Raw genomic sequence first — 24,891 nt, 5'->3', positions numbered from 1 at the left:
AATAACGAAGTATGAAATAAAGCTAGCAATGTACACAAATAACACAACAAACAACGCAGAATAATATACTCAGTAAATGCACATAATACAACAAAAATACCAAATCTGTTAGTCCATGGTTTGCTTTAACGAATGCTGAAACGATTGTAGGTTAACCTCAGTAGCTATGTGTGATGGCAAGTTATTCCAATCTATTATAGTGCGAGGAATGAATTATTCCGCCTAGAGCGATGAACGGCACGTGATGCGTTTTATTTTGTTATCGTGGTCGCGGCGAGGAAAGACTGCAGCGTGTGGCAAAAAGAATTCGTCGTGGAGGGTGGGATGGTGATACAGTTTGTGAAGTAAGGTTAGGCGAGCGAAATGGCGTCGACATGATAGCGGTTCCAACTCGGCACGTTGTTCTAATGCTGTGACACTGGTGAAGCGTGAATAATCTGAAAAGATGAAGCAAACAGCACGGTTTTGCAGGGATTCAGTGTTGTTTAAGCTTGTTGAGGGTCCCATATGGCAGAAGCATACTCACCTTTCGGGCGGATTAGCGTGATGTAAGCAAGTTTTTTTAAGTGCGAAGGCATGTGTTTTGCATGACGTTTCGAAACTGCAGCACGTTCGGCTACACTCTTGGCAGCCTGGTGTCCGTCTCCCTGGTCCTCTTCCTGGTGCTCAGCGCTGCCGCCACGCTGACTGTCTACTTCAGAGGTACACAAAATAGTGCCTATGGCTGCGCATAGATTCTTATTTATTTATTTCGCAAATACTGCCGGCCTGTGTTACAGGCCATAGGCAGGAGTGGGGTACAGACTGATTGATAAAACTGACAAGTACATTGTAAAAGAAGCAGCTAGCGAACAGAGTAAAAACCAGCACGTACAACAAAAAATCGATTACAAAGGCAGAGAACATGTAATGACATCGAACTCGGCAGCAAACGAAGGCATCGGACTTGGCCCAAAACAGGGATACGTAAGAGCCCTATGCTTCATTCAGAGCTTGCAAAAATAAATTTACCGATTCGCAATAGACAACGTCAGCAAGTAAACCATTCCACTTAGTGATAGTATGGGGAAAGAATGAGTACTTAAAAACATTTGTTTTACATGAAAACGCGGCAACTTTTTTAGTATGGTAGGAGCGTGTAGGGCGTCGAGATGAGTGCTCAACTAAAATTCCTTCCTCTATTGTTAGTTTATTGTGATAGTACAGGTAGAATAACTTCAAATTTTTCACGATGACGACGAATGACCAGCTGTTCAAGTCCTGCGGTTTGCAGTAGGGCTGTTGGGGAAATATTCCAACTGTAACAATTAAAGATAAACCTAGCTGCTTTGCGTTGGACATTTTATATTTTAAGTTATTCGGTCCAGAGATCCCACACTGCCGCAGCATATTCCAACATTGGCCGAACAAATGTTTTACAAGCTAAAAGCTTTATTTCTTGTGTGAATTGTGCCAGCGTTCTTCTCAAAAGTGCAGTTGTCTTAGGGCTTTTTTTTTCTATATACGATATGTGCTCGTTCCATCGAAGGTCAGAGGCTATCTGAATTCCCAAGTATTTAAAAGCGTTGGCAACTAAGAGGGACTCGTTGGCAATACGGTATGTAAAACTTAAAGGATTCTTTTTACGTGTCACAGTCATTGCTACTGTCTCGTTGGAATTCAAAGTCATTTGCAACGTGAGCACCGTTTTTCTATTTTTCTAGGGCAGACAGTGAATCGCTTAAAAGGAGTTGGTCTTCAAAGCTAGAACTTTCTTGATAAATTATTCAATCGTCTGCGAAAAGTCGTATTTTAACATTTACGCTGTGAACTATGCATTACGTGTATTTGACTAAAATAACTGAGCAACGGGCGCTGTTTCTCAGCCGTGGAGCGAAGCACACGTCGCGATGATAAGATTTGCCGTATTTTTATGTTCTCCGCATTCCCGCGGCTCAGGCCTCTCTGAGCGACATTACAACGCGCTGGTTTTTAATTATGAGAACATGTGACGCCGACTGCACCATGTGCACGTTCAACGCGTAGAGCACCCCGCATAAAATTATTGTCCTAAAAATAGCATATGCGACCAAATGCATCAAGGCTTGCTGTCCGATTTTCACTAATCCACTCCACCTGCCCCTATAGACGTAATGTGTTTTTCTATTAATTCCCAACGCACACAGATACGGACCCAAATAAAAAGTAAAAGACACGGCGCCTCATCTGGGCATATTTGTGCCTTGCATTCTCTGGGACAGACTGTGCTTGCGTAACCTCTACGTCGCGCGATATTTTCGTGTTGTTTTGATCGATCCTCATCTGGTATTTCGCTTTTCACTTCTCTCTCCATGTTGCTTGGTATGATGTCATCCTGAAGCTAAGCCTCAACTGAGCATGCCGGGTAAGTGACAAAACCAGCAAAAAAAAATGCGGAGTGCACTTAAGCCTGCTTACGTGCTTTGAGTGCAAAACCATGATTATTTTTGTTTTTCATGTATTATTTTTTTTATCTGTTGTTCTCTGATGACACCGCTATTCAGTTTGGTTTGGTTTATTGGGGTTTAACGTCACAAAGCGGCTCAGGCTATGAGGGACGCCGTAGTGAAGGGCTCCGGAATTTCGACCGGAGCCCTTCACTGCGGCGTCCCTCATAGCATGAGTTGCTTTGGACCCCTATTCATTAGCATTGAGTCGTAAGACAACGCATATATATACTAGTTCGCCTCCGTTCGCGAAGAAGCAATGCGGTTATGGGCTCGACTCGCAGTCTGAACGTCCTGGGTTTAACGGACGGATTTTTTTTTTTTTTTACTACGGTGGCGCCATCTGGTTTTTTATTTTAACACTGCTGCTAGTAAGCGCCGGGTCTTGTTGCCGCACGGTATTACAAAACACCGGCACGCGGTTTCGAAATTTCGTTCGTTAAGCATCGGACTGTTTAGTTATTTTTAGTTATCGGACAGGCTTAAAGGGACACTGAAGCACTTTTTTTTTTAAAATCGGGCTGGCAGCGGAGCCCTACAGTTTTTCATGCTCTATACTGGAATGTCGCATCCAAATAAGGCAAAAACAAACGCGAATTGTCTTCTTTAGCAGAAATATGCGGCCTGTGCCGCGGGGCAAACCGTGCGGTGCGCCGCCGCCTGTGATTGGTCAAGAGGTCGTGACGACACATTGAGGACCGGAGATGCTGCCGATATGGATCCGGCGCTGTGTTGAGTGCAGATCTCGGCTTTCCGTGGTGTTGTAAAAGCGAATATCGCGACTACTTTTCACTGGCCTCCGAAGAAAAAGGTACTGCAGTCTGTTCATGCAGGTAACACCTGAAACCAAAAAAGACGCAATCGAAAAATTCTACGCCTAGCACAAGCATACGCCAGCGTGAAATACGCGTGTGCATTCCATGCGTAAACGGTGCCAGCAGACCATGCGTAAACGGTGCCAGCAGAACCTCGGCTGATATTCACGGACGCCAATACGGCGTCCCTCATAGCCTGAGTCGCTTTGGGACGTTAAACCCCCATCAACCCATAAACCAAACCAATTTTCTTAGTACCCGCCGTTGTAGGTTGGTGCAAGAAGGTATTTCAAGAAAACTATGAAGCAGCACAGAGTTGATGTCAAAATGAGCGAAGCGCAGTGGCCTAGCACTGCGAGGCATGCGACCACAGGATATTGACGCAAACAAATCCTAGAGAGCAGTCTATAGGCAATACAAATGCCATAGACAGTCTATAGGCAATCTATAGATTAATGGCCATACACTTTTAGTAGACTTTTGTCTACAGACAGTCTATAGACTATGAGTAGACAAAAAGCAATATCTGTAGGAACTCAATAGAGTCAATAAGAAGTCTATAGACTGTCTATAGACCATTTTTATAAGGGGCGATCCTCCGCGCTGCGAGCTTATTATAGTAAGGTGGAAAGTTGGGCGAATTGAACCTTATTCATGATGAAGTTAGCGCCGAAAACGAGGACCAATGTGGGAGAAAGACACAACACGAGCGCTTTTTCGCAATTAAAACTTTAATGGAAAACCACATGATATATGCCCATCTCGTGAAAGTAAATGAAAAGAAACACACATGGTAACATCAAGAAAATCTTAGGGGCCGATACATCTGAAGAGAGCTGAGTAAGATAAATGGTGCAAAAGCAGGAAACTTCATGGTCACAGTCACGAAGAGCAAAAACCAAAAAACACAAAAGAAACAAAAAGGAGGGAAGGGATGGAAATTAATTCAACATGTGGTCCAGGTATGCCAGTTCTTCATCTGTTAAAGAAATTGACGGTGCGGTTATGCATGTATTTCCGTGTCGCGAAGTACATGTATAAAAAGTTTCCGTGATTTCGCGCTGGAGTCGTTCTTTATGAAGCGCACGTGTTGTGTCTTTCTTCCACTTTGGTCCTCGTTTTTGGCTCTAACTTCATCATGAGCTTATTATCTTGTGGAAAACAGTGGAAGACGACACAGTCGCGGCCGCAGTTGTTCGTGGACACGAACGCAGAGCTGTCATCATCATCAGCAGCAGCCTGACTACACCCACTGCAGGGCAATGGCCTCTCCCATGTCTCTCCAATTAATCCTGTCCTTTGCCAGTTGCGGCCACTGTATCCCTCGCAAACTTCTTAATCTTATCCGCCCGCCTAACTTTCTGCCGTCCCCTGCTACGTTTGCCTTAATTATCTTGGAATCCACTCCGTTACCCTTAAGGACCAGCGGTTATCTTGCCTTCGCATTACATGCCCTGCCCAAGCCCATTTCTTCCGCTTGATTTCAACTAGGATGTCATTAACCCACGTTTGTTCTCTTACCCACTCCGACCTCTTCCGATCTCTTAACGTTACACCTATCATTTTCCTTTCCATGGCTCGCTGCGTTGTTCTTAACTTAAGAGCAGTACTTCGTGTTGAACCCGATGCTCAAGGTCGGCTGACAATTGTACGTCACAACGCACGAAATACGAGGAACAACGCACGCAGCACAAGAAACAACGCTCGTTGAAAGCTCGCTCGGGTGCGTCGAAGTACCCCCGGCTCCTCAACGTGCCGTCGCGTTGGCCGACATAGACGAAGTTTCCCTATCCGCTGTTTTCCTCTCCTGCGCTCGTGCGGGACGCGGGAGATTTAAACATCGCGCTTTCAATTGGTGATTGCGCCACTGTATTAGCCAGAATCGAAAAAGTAACTTCAGAGACGTGATCAGTAACGACACTACGTCAAAACCCTTGAAGGTTAGTTGATTCGAAAACCGCCTCAGTATCCCTTTAAGAAGAGTGGCGGTCGCTGCAAATTGGGTTTCTGGGCTTTAAAGGGAAGCTGAAACGTTTTTTTGAGAATTCGAGGTTATTCAAGAATTCGAATCTGTCAAGCTTCTAGATAAACCATGCGAAGTATTTTTGCACTACCGTTTAAAATGACGACATAATCGTCGATTAAAACCACGACGATGTTCAGGCTTCTCACTACGTTGGAGGAGTGCGAGGAAACTCGGCAGTGACGTCATTATCGCCGAAACTTCACACGTCCGCTGCTTACGCCTGCATGCTGTTCGTCGTCAGATGGCGCCAAACAATGCATCGTGAGCTTCACCTTCAATGGCGTCGGTTTTCTTCCGTGAAAAAACCATTTCTTCGCTGGAAACCTAGTGCCGTCATACGTGACGTCATTATCGGAGCGCCTCTGCCCGTCGCTGTGCACTTCAGAGAATCCTGAACGCCGACGACGACTTTATTCGGCGATTACGCCACCATTTCAAATGCTAGAGCAAAACTATTTCGCAGGCTTTACCTGCACATTTCGCACATTCGGCAATCTTAAACTCATGAAATTCTAAAACCGCTTCAGTTGCCCTTGAAAGTGTCAAAGCAACTCGGGCATGATGGACGTCGTAGTATAGGGTGCGGATAATTTCCAACCACCTAGGTTATTTAACGACCACTGGCACCACACGGGCATTTCGTCTCTATCGAAAAGATCAAACCTGCGTCGTCTTTCGAGTCGGCAGCTCAGGCTAGTTGCGAGCAGTTTGCGATATGCTTACGGGTGCTCCGCAGCGCAGTACGAAGCGCAGATCATTTCGAAAGCACGGCTGGCATAACCCTTACAAAAAAAGTTTTAGACGGTCTACAGAGAGAGTATAGACCTCTGTCTATAAGATCTATAGACTGTCTATAGACAAAAGTCTATAGGCAATACAAATGCCATAGACAGTCTATAGACAATCTATAGATTTATGGCCATACACTTTTAGTAGTCTCTTGTCTATAGACAGTATATAGACTATGAATAGACAAAATGCAACATCTATAGGAAGTCAATACAGTCAATAAGAAATCTATAGACTGTCTATAGACCACTTTTATAAAGGAATGGCACACCCGCGAGGCTGTTCGACACAGGACAATCAACGAGTGACCAACGGCGAAAGCGCTGCTACAGGTTGCGCTGTGCATACTTCGTCACGCCGACCTTTTCGGAAGTATCGCCCAGTGGAAGAGGCTGAAGTCCTTTGATAATTGAAAAAGAAGCAGGATAGCGACAACCGTCCCGAGTGCTAAAAGCTGCTGCATGAGCGAGGAATTCCCACTGAATTCCGCCTCAGCTGGAATTGAGCGCACGTCCTCATCGCTTTGCGCTCCTTGGCTGCTCACAGAGTTCGCTCATCACATCACAGCACATCACTTTAATTTCCTTAAAGACCCCTTGCGGGGTGTTACATAAGGGGTGGGTTTTACGAAGTACAGGCGTTCACAGCAGTCATTAATGTTGCAGGGCAGGTGATGGCAGCGATATTGTGGGGATGGCCGTCCCAGTCAGCTGCTACTCGGCAAAAAAAAAAATGAATTAGAGAAAACAGTAGTACGGGCACGTGGGCGCAAAACTTGTAGAGGGTGACTGATGCGATGGGATCTGCGTGGCGGGGGTGCGCGGATGTAGGGTTCTTGTCTGAGTGGCGAATAAAAAAACTTCTGAAATAAGACGAGACTGGCAGTGCGACGGCGAGCAGAAAGATTAGATAGACCTGATTGCAATTTCAGAGATGATATGCTAACGTCGTATGAATACGAGGAATGAATGAATCTGGTGGCTCTGTTCTGCACAGCTTCGAGGGCGTTTGTTAGGCTTGGTGAGGGTTCCAGATGGCCGATGCGAATTCCAGTTTAGTTCTGATGAGTGAAATGTATGCTTGTAGTCTTACTGTCTCTCTGTCCTTGTTTCTTGCTCGCGCTGCACCTTTTCGTACTCTCCTGCGGCAAGACGCACTCTGTAGCACTCTGTTGTTTCTAAATCAGCTTGGCGGCGCAGTAATGCACACTTTGTATAGCACCCATATTGGCGTGCATATATATATATATATATATATATATATATATATATATATATATATATATATATATATATATATATATATATATATATATAAGAGAAGTCTCTGGTCGAAACGTTGAATAAATCTGTTAAGTTTTTCAATGTGACTTCCCCAACTTCTTATATATATATATATATATATATATATATATATATATATTGCAAGGATTGAAAAAGCGGACACAGCGCTGCGTACGCTCCCTGCGACCCTTTACGCTGTTGCGTTAAAACCGAATATTTATTTTCAGCCGCTCAGATGGCCTCCAGCGCTGCCGTGAGAGGTGAGATACACCAAATATTTGGATGGCGTGTTTTTTGTTGCGAAAGCAACACTCCGACAGCCAAAGCGAGACCTCGGGTGGCCGCCGCCGCGCCGTAGCTACCCTGACCTTGTTTCAATTGGTCGAAATGGTTGTGACGTCACAGTGCGCGAATTTAAAGCGGGGCCAGTTGTACTTTGGCTAGTAACCATGCAACCAATTAAAGGGATCGTATAGTGATGCTCCAAGTTAGTGGGGCTGAGTTTAGTTAATTGCGTAATTAACCAGTTAGCCTAATTAACCTTTCTGGTCAGACCAGATAAATAAAACCGAGTAGGAAATTGGTCGAGTTGAGGAATCGAACCAGGGTCTCCGGAGTGCGAGACGAGCACGCTAACCACTCCGCCATGCCAGCTCGTTGGTTTGGAATGAACAAAGGCGCGTCTAGAATAGGAAACTTAAGCTAAAATTGGCGCAACTACAAAAACAAATAGAAGAGCACAGTGCCGCACTCAGTAAATCTAACTGGCACCAATTATGTGACGAATTACGAGGTAATCTCTCCTCCACCTGGGCCTGGCATCTTCCACGACATAAGATGGACCCCACTGAAGCTAAAAAGCAAACCCGGCTTGCACTCAAAAGACTTACCCATCAAAATCGACAAAATCATCAAGCACTGTTACGCCAACTTAGTCAACTTATACCACTGTGGGCCAAGCTGTATCATATCCCGACTATGTAAGCTCCTATCAACCCACCCTTGACGCCCCCATTATGGAGGTTGAAGTCAGAACAGCCCTTATCAAGCTCAGAAACTCAACCCCTGGGGAGGACCAGAAATCTAGATGACCGTTCAATTTCCCTTCTCGCCGACTTCTTCAATGAGTGCTGGGAAATGGGGGCGCTACCTGCTGAATGGAAGCAGCGGAAAATGATCTTCATCGCTAAACCAAATAAGCCCATTAATGGCCAAAATCTCCGTCCCATTTCGCTGCCTTCGTGCCTGGACAAACTCTTTCAGCATGTCATCCTCACCCGTCTCACGCAACACATGGAGTATTCCCATGGACTATATCCCCATACTATGGTAGAATTTCGAGCCCATCTCTCGGCACAGGACGCCCTGCTGCAGATTTCACACGCTATCCTCAGTGACATGTCACATCACACCAGAGCAATCCTGGCAACACAGCGCTGTGTGGTGTCCTAAATTGTTGCGCTAAAATGTTTTATCGAGAGCCCACTGGCAATAATTAAAACGGCTTAATCTGTTGTCCAGCAGTGACGCCGACGACATCTGCCGGGCGCCTGTAGCATTGGTCGGCAGACTGCATGGCCTATAGCATCGGCGCTTCCCGCTCGATGTAGTACGTGCGCACTAAGTAAGATGTAACAGTCGTGGATATCTGGTCAGCGTTGACACAGCTATGTTCGATTACCATTTTGCATTAGCTAGAACTTGCGAACTCGCTTCCCACAATCGCCGACATTTCACATGCTAACCCCGCTGACTCGCTGTGCCCGCATACCATATGCAAGCAGCGCTTAGATGACAAAGACAGGACGAACAGTGGTTGGTTTTCGTCTTTAACTCTGCCAATCTAAGCAGCGCACTTCTATGTCCAACTAGCCCAGTGTCATCCTGCTCGTACCGTTGGTGAGGGCGAAGAGTGAACATGCTGTCACTCGTTTCGCTGTACGAGTAAGGCAAGTCAGGTCGCTGTATCATCGGCACGAAAGTTTCGCTCGGCCTCCGATGCTGGTGCCGGCTGGTACACTCTTAAAAAAAAAGATAATTGAGGTTACTACATTTTGGGGTAGCTACAATCGTCACATGTATGACTACCTAGGTAGTTAATGTACGTAGTAACTGCAAAGTAGTAACATTTACTACCTGTTGTTTAGTTGGAAATGTCTATTCTTTCTTTCCTTTGAGCCCCTAGCTGGAATAAAGAGTAATTTTGTTTTGCATGTTGCAATTTATTAACACTTATTTATTTTATTTAGGCAAACTTCTCTAGCCTGTTGAGAGGCTGTGGTAGGGGCTGGAACACCGCACACATGTCGCTGACAATGACCGCTCTCTTTATTTATTAAAAAAAATTAGATCGTATGTACGAAAAAACACCCCAAAAGAGAAAACATTGAACATGGATGCATTTTTCAGTAAAACCAGAAGAAAAGATGAGCACAAGTCAGGCACAGCACCTTGGGGTTGGTGAAAAATTGCAGTTAAGAAATCAAACTAAAGAATGGAACACATAGGTGCTGCGTATTTATTGTATTGAAAACAAAAAAAAAAGCTCTGGCAATTTTATAAGATTTGTTGCCATTTAGGAAACCCTTTTCATTAGTATATAAAAACATGGGGCATTGAGTAGCAATGTCACCATGTTAGTATACATACATGTGCATATTCCGATCATATATTTCCAGATCAAGGTTTTAATGGATACTACCAGGGTAATAATGAGGTAGTACAAGTGTAGTAACTGCCAAAAAAACGTAGTAACATCAGAAGTCACTACCTTGTTACTACTTAATTTTCTCTTGAGATAGTAACAAGGTCGTAGGAACATAGTACATAGGTAGTAAGGGTTAAAGAAAGGTTGTAACAGCAGCCGTTACTACTTTTCCACTACCTTTTTTTCTAAGAGTGTGGGTCAGCGTATGTGCACCGATCAGCCAACCTGCCGCCGACGCAGCGCCTGGTCGATCTCGGGCGCCGCTGTTCATACGTCGTTACTCGTCACTAATGTTCACTGATATCTTCCCCAAGCTCATATGTCATTAACTATCGCACTAGCGATGATCCCGATCGTGAGAAAGAGCGTTTAAGGACTCTTTGGAGCTGAATAAAATATTTTTCAAGCGTCTGCTGACTCCCTAGGGCGTGGGTGGCCTTATATACAGAGGAAGCCAATAACAAGCTTTTTAAGACGTCAAAGTTTGGTGCCTCAACCCCTTTAAAGAAACACGGTCTGTCTTGTTTTTTTTTTTTTTTACAAATTCTGCTACAGCGAGGCAACTAGTACGTGGTTCGCGTTTATCCGTTAACGCCACTACACAGCTTCAACGCTTCGTCGACCTGCCGAGGAATTAAACGCGTCCTAACTAAACTGTCAACAGTGTCTATGTTTCTTGCAAGTCTAGATGAATGTATTGCATTTTCATGTGCGAAGTAAAACTGAGTGCTCGCGAGAACTAACTGTTACTTTTCGCCTTTCTCTTGGCTGTACACATATGCTTTGAGCGTATACGTATACGCTTGTCACCCTCTGTGCAAAGTGCGTTCTAACTGTGTATTTTTGCTTTCATTGTGTTCGAATATGCAGTAACCACATCACCTACCAAGACGCAAAGTAAGCAGAGCTTCGTGCCTAACGCACTCTATAAAGCGGGACACTGTGATAAAAACAAACTCGATGATCCCTTGTCTGTGCGCGCTGCTTAAAATCTGAGGTGTCCAACTCTTGTGGAAACTCTTTTTCTTGAGGCGCTCACTAAAGTCATCCCCACCTAGTGTTCGTCTATTGGCGTACAATTCCCTCATCCGTCCGTTACTAGAATATGCCGTAATCATTTGGGACCCTTTCACGTTAACAAACATTCAGAAATTAGAGCGAATACAGCATAAAGTACCTAGATTTGTTTTTAACTCTTATGGCCGTGCATCTGTAAGTAAGCTCGTGAGGCGAAGTGGGTTACCCCCCGTCGTTGAGCGCAATCATGTTTGTCGATTAAAGTTTTTCTTCCAGCTTATAGAAGGACCTTATAAAGTTGATACTTCTAATTATTTTTCTTACTCCTCAGGTTATAACACAAGACAAAGGCATGCACTAACAACAACCACTTTGAACACACGAAATAAATGCTTTAAATATTCTTTTTTTCCGAGGACAATTACTGATTGGAACAAACTTAATAGCGGGACTGTTAATCATAATTATTTACTGCTGTTTGAAAAGTGCCTGCAAATGTTATGAATTTGAGTGTGTTTTTATGCTTGTATTTTGTTTTGTTCCACCCTGCTATGATCTGTACAAGATCGCAGTATATATAAATAAATAAATAAATAAATAAAATTCATGCGCTCCACAACTCAGGCCTCATAACAGCCATTATCCGGGAAACACTGGTGTAGCGTATGCAGGCGTAATGTAGAGGCCCATATAATTAAGTTGAAAATAACGCATTGTATCGGAAGGATGAGAACAGTCGGTGTCACGTTACTCACTATGACAGGACCGTCTGGCTAAATATCAGCACGCATGCCCTATTCTATAACCTACCCAATCCCGTGGTAACTAATAACAATTATGTTTTACCCTTGTGCCGAGTAACTTAACCAGCGATTGCATTCGATGACGGCTCTAATGAAACATTTGGAACGGCCGAGTATACTAGCCTGGCAGTTATCCTCTCCAGCAAGCTCAGAGTGGTTGTCAATATTCGCAGGTATTGTCTGTGATGTAAGAGGCGCCGTTTTGCCATAGAAATCACCTGAACTGAGCTGTCTCCATTCTCTGGCGCTCCTTGCGTAAATAAAGGTCAGAAATGTTTCATTCTTAACCCACGACATGCTTCTTAAAGGACATCAGACGTCGGCGCATGAGTTGAGTGAAGGGTTCGTAAATTAAACGACGTGGTGCCAGTCAATTATGATGGCAGTTGATGCTCTCCGTCAGCCTCAGTTCTTGGCAATGGAGCGCTTCACATGGCCGCACGACGGGACGCCTTTCCCCGTGGTAGCGTCACTCCGTCGCTGCAGCATGTCGATGATAATATATGGTTTGGTTTGGTTGGGTTTTTGGGGTTTAATGTCACAAAGCGACTAAGGCTATGAGAGACGCCGTAGTGGAGGGCTCTGGAAATTTCGCCCACCTGGTTCTTTAACGTGCACTGACATCGCACAGTACAGGGGCCTTCAGAATTTCTCCTCCAAAGAAATTCAACCGCCGCGGCCGGGATCGAACCCGCGTCTTTCGGGTCAACAGCCGAGCACCATAACCACTGAGCCACCGCGGCGGCGATGAGAATATATATATATATATATAGACCAGTGCAGGGGAATGAGGGGCTCTTTATACAGTCAGTTTTTTTAAGAGAAGCCAACAGCCACAGATACCAAGGAACACAGGGGATTTTTAATTTTATTTATTTATTTTGTGGTGTTGATCAATGGCGAATATTACTGAATATGTTATCGCTTAAAGCTAATTGATTAGAAGAGCAGAAGAAAAAAACAACCACATGCCGCCGGTGGGAACCGAACCCACGACCTCCGAATTACGCGTCCGGTGCTCTACCTCTGAGCTACGGCGACGGCTGTCAAATCTTCTGCTTTCAGAAGATTTGACAGCAATACGACTTCACTGTTGCGCCTCTTTGGATTCAAATGACCACCCAAGGCTCCTCATATGGCAACCCGACCGTGACAACTGAGAGCTGTGAGGGCCGACTTCATGCTGCTCCCGTTCCAGCCATGCTTGTGTTGCCGCGGACGGGCCTGACATTTGGAAACGCTGTCATGTTTGGTTTGGTTTATTGGGGTTTAACGTCCCAAAGCGACTCAGGCTATGAGGGACGCCGTAGTGGAGGGCTACGGAAATTTCGACCACCTGGGGTTCTCTAGCGTGCACTGACATCGCACAGCACACGGGCCTCTAGAATTTCGATCATCGAAATTCTAGATGTCCCTGTACTGTGCGATGCATGGCCATAAATCTATAGATTATCTATAGACTTTGTATGACATTTTATTGCCTATAGATTTTTGTCTATATAAAGAGTTTATAGACTTTATAGACAGAAGTCTATAGACACTCTATAGACTGTCTAAAACTTTTTTGTTGGGAGGCGCCCACATGGGGGCGGGAGGTGCGCGGACGTAGCTGTGATTTGACCGACCTTTCCGCATGCATATTTCGCTGTAAGACGACGTCTTTCTCGACAAATGACGTTTTCAGATTGCGCTTGAGGAGCACTGATGCCTTCCAGGCCCAGCTGCGTTGCCCTCTCTGATGCACCCGGTGTGGTGCGTGTACGAGCGAGATGCGGCCAGGGACTACAGCCCCGCGGACATGCCACGGCATCTGTGCACCGCCTTCGTGTTCGCCTACGCCACGCTCGTGCGGCGAGGACGACTGGAGCCCAGAGCCAGCTACCGGGGTGAGCGACGGCGTGGAACTGCGCCGAAATTGTGCGAATGCTGCTCTCGTAGGCGGGCTTCAGCGCTTCACTACTGCGAGTCCTTTCCGCTCTTGGCGTTATACGGGAACAGCGTCCACTCATGAAGTCTTTAAACGCCTTCCAGCCACTTACGGCTCAAGAAGTAAAACCCCAACTCCACGGGCCCTTCCTGGGCGTACGCGCTCAGCGTCGGCGCTCTTGGAGTACGCCAGAACCGGTCTGCGCATGCGTACTGCAGGAGACGCCAGCGAACCTCGGCGAGGCGCCGATATCTGTCCGTGCTAGATATCGGCGCCAGCGCACGGGCGCTGGCGCACGCGTCGGAAGCGGGGTCCGGTTGACGACAATCGGAGGACCGCGGGGCTCTCGGGGACTCTTCTTCATGGCTTCATGTTCCCCGAACTTTTCTTCGCGGTTTAATACTTCCTTTCTGCGCCCCCCCCCCCCCCAACCCCTTTTCTTCACGGCTTGAAATTCTTTCCCTCGACTCGAGAGGGGGAGAAAGCCAGAACCAGGGACATGGAGATGCATGCCTCTTTTCGACGCTCAGATGGTCTGATGCGATAAGCTTGTTGTTGTTGTTGTTGTTGTTCATCATCATCATCAGCAGCAGCAGCAGCAGCAGCAGCCAGACTAGCTCACTTTAGCCAGACTACACCCACTGCAGGGCAAAGGCCTCTCCCATGTCTCTCCAATTAACCCTGTCCTTTGTCAGTTGCGGCCACTGTATCCCCGCAAACTTTTTACTCTCATCTGCCCATCTAACTTTCTGCCGTCCCCTGCTACGTTTGCCTTCTCTTGGAATCCACTCCGTGGGTATTTATTAATAAATATGACAATGGAACGAAAAGATGCTGCTAGCAGCGACATCTGTCATCGAAACCTGAAGCACCTGAGCTGCGGCTAGCGAGAGCGTGAGGGCAGGGAGAGGGAAAGAAATGGAGAGAACTGCGTGGGCAGAATGGGCTTTTGGGATGATTTCCGCACACACCACAAAGTTGGTGCCACAAAGTTTGGCCAAATAATATCGCTTTACTTTGGCTGACTTTATGGCTCGGTAATAATTTTTTTATGTGTTTAGATTTGCTGCGTTGTACACAGTCCGCCTCATTTGGCGCACCGCTTTTTCTCTCGCCGTTATCGGGGCGCCAGCCTCTCTCCGCCTCCGCCGATGCAGATTTTCCCTCTCGTCAGGAGGCGGCTCTCGAGCTCGGCTCGCTCCAGGTGCCGATGGCTTCATCTGGCAGCCACGCAGAGACACACGCCGGAATTTTCACCAACGAGACTCGTACTGCATACGTAGTAAAAAATTCAGGGGGCACTTAGGCTCTCTAAAGTGCTGCAAGGCAAAGCGTTTCCTGGCGCACCGTTTGTTTTTAATTTACTTTTTTATTTTTCATATTTTGGTTTTTGTTATTTTTATTTTTGCTCCCTTTCTTATAGTATTTTTTTATTTTTATTTCCATATCTTATTTTTATTTTGTTTTTATTTTTGTTTATTTTCTTGTTTCAATTTTTTTTATCCTTTTCTTGGCTTTATTCCTTTTATTTTATTTATGAAACCCATGCATTCACTAGATGCGCCCTTATTCATGCTCGAACCTTGAGCCTTCGTGGCGGAGTGGTAGCGTCTCCGCTTCAAATGCCAAAGGCCCTGGTTCGGTTCCCACCCTCGGCGCAGTTCTTTTTAAAGCAGTGACGCCGAAAGGCGGACAAATCTGTCGACACGGCTGCCGACGCGTCTGGTAACGACAGTATGAGGCATTAAGGGCTTTCGCCTTAAAATTCGCCCTACCTAGCAGTGCGAATCGCAGGGAGTGAAAAGTTCTGTTGCCAGTCGAGCGTTCAGTAACGCTTGGTGCGATGTCTGTTGCATTTGCGCCATTACAGCCATTAGGTTCAAAAAGAATTAGATTAAGTGAATTGGTAGTAAACAGTCATGGTCTGTGGGGTTGCGCGGATGACATCGACATCAGCGCTGACAACGCGATTCAACCGAAGGTGTCATATAGAGCTCTCGCTGTAACATTATCGGTCTTTGCTATGGCAGGATGCAACTTTAAAAAATATAACAGCAGTTGGTAACACTAGCCAATCACAACTGTAACAGAAATCAGCTTGTTAAAGTCTGACCTTATTAAACAAGCCAGGTATCAAAAATCTACAGCAATTATAATTTTTATTCTGTTGATTAGCTCCTTGTTGGAATAAAAAGATAAGTTTTAACAACGGACTACTTTTTGTTGTGGAGGAATTCGGTGCGGTGCTCCTGAATGTAGGTGATTTCTCTAAATACAGAGATAATGTCATAGCCTGTTAAATGTGTAACATCGCTTTTTCATGTATACCAGCTTTCTGTAAACCCAAAAACGCCGGAGCGACATTTTATGACCTCCAGATCAGCATCAATTTCTTCAGTCTTATTTCTGAGCCTCTGTGCGTTTAATGGCACAAGGAAAGAGATTTACAATAGCTGTTTCCATTTAGGGAGGCATTAAGATAATCGCTAGTATAATACATCTTAAAGGTTAAAACAGCAGCAACAAACAACTTAAAAAAACTATAGGAGCCAACTTATTCAAGCAGTCTGCTCAAGGTCTTGTTCAGGCAGCCCTTACGGCCCTAGTGCGCCAGGTTTATTCCTCACGAAGACCTTTCCATCTGACGACCATGTAAAGCGATAGCTTCGCTCACGTGCTGTTGATTTGGCAAGGCATAAGATCTCTCTGTTCAGTGTCATCAGGTTATAAAAAATGGAAATATCCTCACCACGTTCCTTCACATCTTTATGCATTGCAAGCCAAGCGACTTTCGTAGATCTCTGCGAAAACCTTACAAGAATGATCGGCACAATGTTTATGTGTGCCGGCAGGCGATCGACATCACTTCCATTCAGCTGGGGCAGCTCGAGTTCTTGCGCAAGACGATCAAGAAGGTTTTTTTTTTCGCTGAAGGGTATGGCCATGAATTTCCATGTTGTGACGCCTGCTCTACTGCTGGAAGTCATTTAGTTCTTCAGTTACCGTCACTACTTCTTTTTCGTCATGGTCTGCCTCTAAAATTTCAACTCTCTTGCAAAGACTCTCTATCTGCCCTTCGTGTCTGTTACAAGTCTCTGTCACATCATCATACCTATCTGACGCATGCTGAGTGAACTTTTCAACGTTTTTAATAGTTTGCTTTATGTTCGACAAGTGTTCTACCTTGCTAGTAAGATCAGCCAGGTGCTTATTAACCTCAGCAAGTTGCTTAGTGATAGTTGCAGGCAGGACGCTGCTACGTTGCCCTTTGCGTGAAGCAGACGTGCGACATGTTGGACACCTCAGGCTGTTCTTCGCTTCACCATTTTTTGTTTCGAACACGCGTTCACTTATGCCAGAACATTTGCCTAAGGGGTAAAAGTGACCGCATTCAACACATTTCATAGCTTCCTCACCCTCTGAAAATTCTCCACAACACGAATGGCAAGTGTCGATTGCCCTGGTAGCATTCGAAGCAATAATGGCAGCATCGGCAGTATATGCAAGTTATATTCAAATCATAATCACCCTGCCAGTAATGGATGGGAGAGTGGTCGAAGAATGAGCTGCCGCCACTGCTGCCCGACGAGTAGGTTTGCAAAATCGCCTTGAAAAAATCTTTTCTTGGACACCCCGAGGCTGGAATGCAGAGAAATTCATACCGCTGCCACAGAAAAGCCGTACATATACGCGTAATGAGTGTCGAGATACCCGTCCGTAGCATCGTCGTCCTCATCACCATCGTCATCGGCCAGACTGCGTCCAGCGCAGAGCAAAGGCCTCTTGTCGTCCTGCGCTAGCTCTTCTGAACATATCTCTCTGTCTCTACTGGCCCGCGGCTAGGTTGTTTCGTCGTGGAATGCGCGTGGTTACCTGTCAGATAATGTTTGCAGCACCGTCGCCTGGACACTGTGGGCATTGGCCGGTATTATACCTCTGGTTTGATCCGGCGACCAATCACAGCATGGAAAGAAAAGAAAACCTAACCTTCCTAAACAAGTGGAAATGTACTTTGTTGCCCATCCACTCCACTGCACCGATTCGTTAATGCATCGCCTTGTAGGTGAAAGGGGCATCCCATAAGTGGCAGTGCAAGGAACAGCTGGTGATAGTCATTAGGCGGATGGCGGTCAACGTGGAGTTGTCCTTATAAGCTGTAACCGGGTACAATATCTTTTTTTGCCCCGCCGCGGTGGCTCAGTGGTTACGGCGCTCGGCTCGATCCCGGCCGCGGCGGATGAATTTCGATGGAGGCGAAATTCTAGAGGCCCGTGTACTGTGCGATGTCAGTGCACGTTAAAGAACCCAAGGTGGTCGAAATTTCCGGAGCCCTTCACTACGGCGTCCTTCACAGCCTGGAGTCGCTTTGGGACGTTAACTCCAATAAACCAAACCAATATATTTTCACTGCTTACAGGTGGTCTGAGTGGCGAGCGCGTTCAGTATCGCTTTGCGCATGCGCAGTAAGATGCGTCTGCGAAATCCACCAATCGGATCGTTGCCGCCACCACAGCCCAATGGCTGCTGCGCCCGGAAGGGTAAATGTGGTTAGAAGCGGCCATCTTTCGCTGTCTTTTGTGCGAAGTCGCCACACGCGAGTCCCCCACGCAGAGGCTGTCCGGAGGCTCAAGTCCGTGGCCTCAGAGCCGCAGCGCGACGTCTACCTAGGCGTGGCCGGTCCCCGCACGGCGGCCGCTGTGGCCTCCGAGAGCGCTGCATCGCCCCGCTACCGCACCCAGCTGTGCGCAGACATCGAGGACGCCATGGAGGAGGAGGCTCTTGGGGGCGTGCTCTTCCACTGGCCCTCTCCCTACCGCCACTCCATGGGCAGCGCGGTCGTCGCTCGACAGTTCGTCGGCGTAAGCTCGTAACTAAGTGTGATCAAGCACTAGCTCAGTGCAGCCTACAGAACAGGCCTTCTGGTCATTCGGTAAGTTGGGAAGATGGGCCAAGGTGCTGCGCGTTTTGCAATCACACATTCTCCGGTTCTACTGCTTTTGAGCAAGATTTTACAATACCCCAAACTCCTCCGCTCTCAAATAAGCCTTATGAAAATGGCCTATAGACAGTCTATAGACTTCTTATTGACTCTATTGACTTCCTATAGATGTTGCATTTTGTCTATTCATAGTCTATAGACTGTCTATAGACAAAAGTCTACTAAAAGTGTATGACCATAAATCTGTAGATTTTCTAGACTGTATGGCATTTGTATTGCCTATAGACTTTCGTCTATAGACAGTCTGTAGACTTTATAGAAAGAAGTCTATAGACACTCTGTAGACTGTCTAAAGCTTTTTTTGTAAGGGATAATCCGGTGTAAGGCCGCTTTGGGCTTCCCGTGATTTATAATTAAATCTCCATGATAGCACTGTACGTACGTGACAGCTTGTTTCCGGATACCCGAAAATAGCTAATGAATGGAGCTTGGAGTATTTGTACAGCAGCTGAATTTGGCCAAGTTCCGGAGCGGAGAGCAAATATGCGAGCCTGCTAGCAATCCAAGCGAGGAGTTAGCTTGTTCGATTGGTACATGTAAAATTAGCGGCACAACACACGGGACAAATACTCCATCTCAGTAGCTCCTTGCAGTACTACCAAAGCTGCGATGAGTGCATAGGTGACGTTCTGACGCAGCTGAGCTTAGTCCAGTATGAAATGCACATAAGGGTACATAGGATAGCATGCTTTAAGGTGCGCATGCGCTAAACGCTTAACGTACGCTCGCGTTACGTGCGCAATTTCCCGACTTTAGCGTGCGCGAGTAGTTGCGTAGTTCAAACATCATTTCCAAAATGGCGGCCATCTTCGAAGCCGGACCGCTCGCCTCGGACTGAATTCGCCTTTGTTAGTGCCGTTTTCAGCACGTTCACTGGCCGTAAATGGGCCACTGGGCTTTCGCTTCGTCTCATCTCTCCTATAACAAAAGATATGAGCGATAAGTTCGCTTTGTTTTTTTTTTTTTTTCATTTAGAGCAACGATTCTGCCGCTCCTAGTCCTAAGAGGAGCGTCGGTTTGTTGGCAAAATGATGGTTCCTGTTCTAACAACCAGAAAGCTCCACTGGGCTGAGCTTACCGTTGCTTCTCCGTTTGCGACGCTGAACTAAAAATATGAATGTGAAAAATGGCGCAACAGCCTGCAAAATGTTTCCGTTTAGCGTAAGGAGATGTGCAGCCGATAAGGTTGCCAAATCAGACTGCGCCGGTGGAAGACATGGTTAACTGGAGATCATTGGGAGGGGGCTGCTGTCCAGGAATTCATATAGACGCCTCTGTTCTATATTCAATTCCTGGAGGCACTCAGTGTGCTCACCCATTGGTTGAAGGAGCGTAAGCGGTCGTACACTCTAAAAAAAAAGGTAGTTGAGGTTACTACATTTTGGGGTAGTAACGACTGTCACATATATGACTACCTAGGTAGTAACTGTACGTAGTAACTGCAAGGTAGTAACATTTACTACCTCTCGAGAGAAAACACCTTAAGAAATAATCTAATGACTTTTGACATTAGAATCTTATGCATATAAGATAGTAATAGTGCAAAATAAGAGCCAAAATAAAAAAAACGAGCAAAAACAAAAAAGAAAAATAAAAAAAAAATGCCTGCTTTCAGGAGAATTCGAACCGTTGACCTTTGACTTTCTATCATCAAGCTGTTTCTAACCTGTTTCTATACTTTTTATCCTACCACGCTAACCACTACGCCACGCCACCAGACGTTTTACTTGACAACCTATGTGCCGTGATATGTGCAGCCACAGTTGTTTCTTGTTCTTTTCATTGCGTGTAAATGTAGCAGCAGCATCTACATTCTCGCACGGGACAACAATGCTGTTGAGAAGGACGTTTCAGTGGCTGATGGCCAATGACATAATGAAATCTTCTGTGTTAACGAAAAAGAGTCTCTGCTGAGTTTTTATTGTCGAAAGACATGAATACCTGACTTCGTGGTGACTTTCTAATGTGTCACAAGGAGTGCATGAACATGACATCAGAAACTCAACGCCCATTTTTGTGCATCTTGTAGTAAACCAGAAGGAAAAATGAGCACAAGTCAGGCACAATAGCTTGGGGTTGGTGAAAAAGTGCAATTAAGAAATCAAACTCATAATCAAAAAATAATTTCAGGAGTCCCACAGTGTAGCATTTTAGGCCCTGTCCTATTTAATTTGTACATTAATGATATTGTACACATCTGCTCAGATACCAAGTTCGTTATATATGCCGACGATACGAGTGCTTTGGTGCCATCACGTTCTGAAGCTGAAGGAATTACTAAAGCAAATAATGTTCTGCGCAAATTGGACTCGTGGACTTCCAGCAATAATTTAAAACTTAACGCAAACAAAACAAAGGTGGTAATTTTTCGACCAAAAAGTAAACAAATTTCGTTACAAGGAACCGTAATGTTTAGATCCGCAGCCATTGATGTGGTATATACTGTCAAGGTGTTAGGGGTATATTTTAATTCAACTTTACAATGGAATAATCATGTAAATAGTATAATCAGCAAACTGAGCTGCATAACTGGAATTTTAAATCGCAACCGCTATACTCTTCCAAAAAAAGTTAAACTAATGGTCTATAACGCTCTCTTTGTCTCCCACCTAAACTACTCTCATTTAGTTTGGGGAACAACAACGAAAACTAATGTGTTGAAGCTTGAAAGGCTACAGAAAAAAATAGTACGAATAATTGAAAACGTTGAATACACAGCACCTTCTTCACATATCTTTGCTTCGCTTAATTTATTAAAAGTAAGAAATATATACGAATACAAATTATGCAGGCAGTACCGTTTAAGCGTCCAACGATCGAAAGAGTACAGTTTTTACTGAAATGGCAGAATTAAGGCCCAATTATCCCACCTACAGCACCAGAACTCCAGAACGATGGAAAATTCCAAAATGTCGCACTGCCTATGGACAACAAACACTCCGGTATAATCTTCCGCGATTATTGAATGCTGCAGAAAAAAAAGCTGCTGATGTATCCAATATGTCTCTTCCAAATATGTACAAATATTTTGCTACTCATACTTTTCTTTTTTTGTGTGAATGAACGCACAGATCTATCCTTATGTTCAATTGTTTATGTTCGACTGTTTATTGTTCGACTGTTTATTGCCCCACTCTGCTGCTGTATACACTGTAAGGGGGCGGAGGATTTTTCAAGCCGCAAATGTACGGCTTTTCCCTCCGCCTCCTTCCACTTCATTGTGGAGAATAAAACTTGTATGTATGTATGTATGTAAACTAAAGAATGGAACACATACGCGCTGCGTATATTGTATTGAAAACAAAAAACAGCACTGGCAATTTTGTTAGATTTGCTGCCAATTAGGAAACCCTTTTCATTATATAAAAACATGGGGCATTGAGTAGCAATGTCACCGGGAATGTTAGTATACGTACATGTGCATATTCCGATCATCCATTTCCAGATCAAGGTAGTAATGGATACTACCAGGGTTATAATGAGGTAGTACAAGTGTAGTAACTGCTAAAAAACGTAGTAACAGCAGAAGTTACTACCTTGTTACTACTTAATTTTCTTTCGAGGTAGTAACAAGGTCGTAGCAACATAGTACATAGGTAGTAAGGGTTAAAAAAAGGTTGTAACAGCAGCCGTTACTACGTTTTCACTACCTTTTTTTCTAAGAGTGTAGCTCTCAGCTGTGTTGCGGATAGTTCACTACAGTGGGGTCGCACTGTCTGCGTCCGTGCGATGAGAACTCTGGAGGTGACAGTTTTGAAGCCACGTGTAGGCTCACTTGCGTGACTGTCGGGTGAAACAAACTATGCATGCATTATCCAGGGTCGTGGAAACGACTTTCAGCCTGTTCGGAGGGAGTAAGGACAAAGGCTTCAAGAGATTGCGCGGACTGGCCTAAAGACGTGGCGCTCCCTGCTCTGTTTTTTTTTCTCCGTGGTTGAAAAGTGAGAAGGACACTGCAGTTTCGTAAACCACTTTTTTGAACACAACGCGAACCGCAAAGGCATCCAAGTCGCCCATACGCAGCGAGTGATTGTTCCAGAACTGGCGTACGTTCGAGACTGTCGCGCACTGCAGAAAATTTTGCCTTTTAAAGAATTGTTTACATTTTTTCTCTGCTACTGGCTTAAGTATTATGCCTGAGTTCTGTTCGTTGATGCAAAAATTTGTACAAGGGGCCAAGGCCTCGTCAGGCTCTTAGCCTTTAGCCTTGGCCTCCTCTTAGACACTGTCTGAGGAACAAATAAAAAAAAATGAATGATTTTTTTTAGAAAAGAAGTGAGGCAATAATCGTCTCACTTCTCGGTGGCCGCCTCAACCGTGCCGTAAGAGAAGGTATGAAGAAAGGAATGAACGAAGAAAGAGAGAAAGAGGCTGAAGCCACTGTCAGAAGCCATGCAGCGGAAAAGAGGGTCGCCAAATAAATCGCGTTTCTCTATCGACGCGCGCACCGCATATCTTCACGGTGGGTCCAGCGACGCTATGCGATGCGGCTGAGTGGTGCATCCGCTTCCGTTGCTTAAGAGATAAATAACTCGTGAGATTGAGGTTGTAATATGTGCCCTCACCAGTCAGAGCAAAAAGCAGTAAATCGAAGAAGAGCGTGAGACCTACGCCGAAACGAAGTCTATGTGTAGGTAAAAAGCATGCTCGAGAACACTTAACAGAGGCATTTAGCATACCGCCGATATACTAGCCCGGTATGCCGCTAAACGCCTACGCTAGTTCGTCTGCGGTAGGCTAAAAGTCTCTAATGTCCCGACAAGCTACGAGACCAATGTCAGCGCTTGCGATCTTCGCAGGCTATGGAGACCTGCCTCGGCGCCTTTTCCAAGAAGATGGCGCTAGTCGCACCCCAGGACGAAGGAGAGAGGGCCCAGTTCTTCCCGTTCCTTGTCGGCGACAAGTAAGCGCCTTCTGACGTCACAAACCGCTAGTACAGCGAAACGGGAAAACTGCCTTGGCAGCTGCCGATAAGCCGTTATGCGTCCCTGCTTGCAAAAACGCTTGCAAACTTTCAATGGAATGTTAGTGGAATCCGGCTAGAGGTGTACTGGATGCTAACGTCTTATGAATGGGAGGTCAGAGCATGGAACATTCGTCTTGCTTGCTACCTGTGCAGAAAGATTGCGCTGACAGTCTTACGTCTTCCTTGCAAGGAACGATCAATTAACACCCATTACACTATGCACCGCCTGTTTTTAAAGACCGCCTTGCTTCAAATAGCAGTGACAGCAAAACGCACAACATCCCAGCTTCTCCCGGAACTCACACTACGCGCAAGGAGAGAAGCAAGGTCTGTTGTCTTGCTCTGTCATCCTGCGCGCTGTGCTTTAATCACGAGTCAGCCCAGAATCAATTAAACCCTACTCTCCGGTAAAAGTTTAGAAGCTCTCCGTATAATTATTAAGGCCCATCTATTTAAATCCGGCGGTATGACTGAGCCGATTCTGGGAGGTTTGTCGAGGTTTGCAGACTGTCACGCCATCTGCGGCGTTCAGACTAACTACTCAGTGCTGCAGGAAACAATATGAAAACACGATCATAGTATACAGAGAAATAAATAAGCCACCAACAGCTGGCAGCTTAGCTCATACGGGGTCGCCACCGTCTGTTGACCTCTGGCCACAGGGAGCAATCGGGTTTCGGATCGGGGTTTTACAGCTGGTATGATCGCAGAGCTCTTCTCAAGCCTTAGCTTACACCGTACAGTCGCGAGTAAAAAAGATTAGCACACATGACGGAACACCGGAGCGCCGGAATGACAACGCATGGCGCTGCGGGTGGCAAAGAGGCTGGTAACGAGAGTGCCGGGCCGTTCCCATTCTACAGTATTAGGGAGGTTCAGCGGACCGCCACGGCCCAGCAGAATCACTGACTAAAAGCAGCGCTATCATCTATTGTTCCCGCGAGTTCCTTTTGAGAAACCATCGGGCATAAAAAAAAGTAATAAAAAGAAGCCATCTTTGTTCATGATAACCGAGCCAAAATAAATGCCGCATGCACAGTCATGTAGGGTCGGCACTTCAAACTTCGGGCGGGGCACGCTTGATAAAGCTTTCC

The 24,891-nt window shown here is 45.7% G+C and overlaps 1 protein-coding gene across 1 annotated transcript in view; it reads left to right on the top strand.

Moving 5' to 3' along the window:
- The first annotated feature begins 7,607 nt into the window (after positions 1 to 7,607).
- LOC149332818 (uncharacterized) overlaps positions 7,608 to 24,891 on the top strand; it is a 36,902-nt gene continuing 19,618 nt past the window's right edge. Inside the window, exons 1-5 of the mRNA XM_089555885.1 lie at positions 7,608 to 7,638; positions 10,956 to 10,982; positions 13,621 to 13,791; positions 18,444 to 18,691; positions 23,631 to 23,734. Coding sequence (XP_089412011.1) covers positions 7,614 to 7,638; positions 10,956 to 10,982; positions 13,621 to 13,791; positions 18,444 to 18,691; positions 23,631 to 23,734 — 575 coding nt within the window. The 5' untranslated portion in view covers positions 7,608 to 7,613. The remainder of the gene's footprint in view (positions 7,639 to 10,955; positions 10,983 to 13,620; positions 13,792 to 18,443; positions 18,692 to 23,630; positions 23,735 to 24,891) is intronic.

The sequence above is a fragment of the Amblyomma mixtum genome, chromosome 8 (assembly GCF_055824585.1).
Source record: "Amblyomma mixtum isolate Tamu chromosome 8, ASM5582458v1, whole genome shotgun sequence".
NCBI lineage: Eukaryota > Metazoa > Arthropoda > Arachnida > Ixodida > Ixodidae > Amblyomma > Amblyomma mixtum.
The sequence above is the reverse complement of the archived record's forward strand: the minus strand, read 5'-3'. Positions and strand labels throughout refer to the sequence as shown.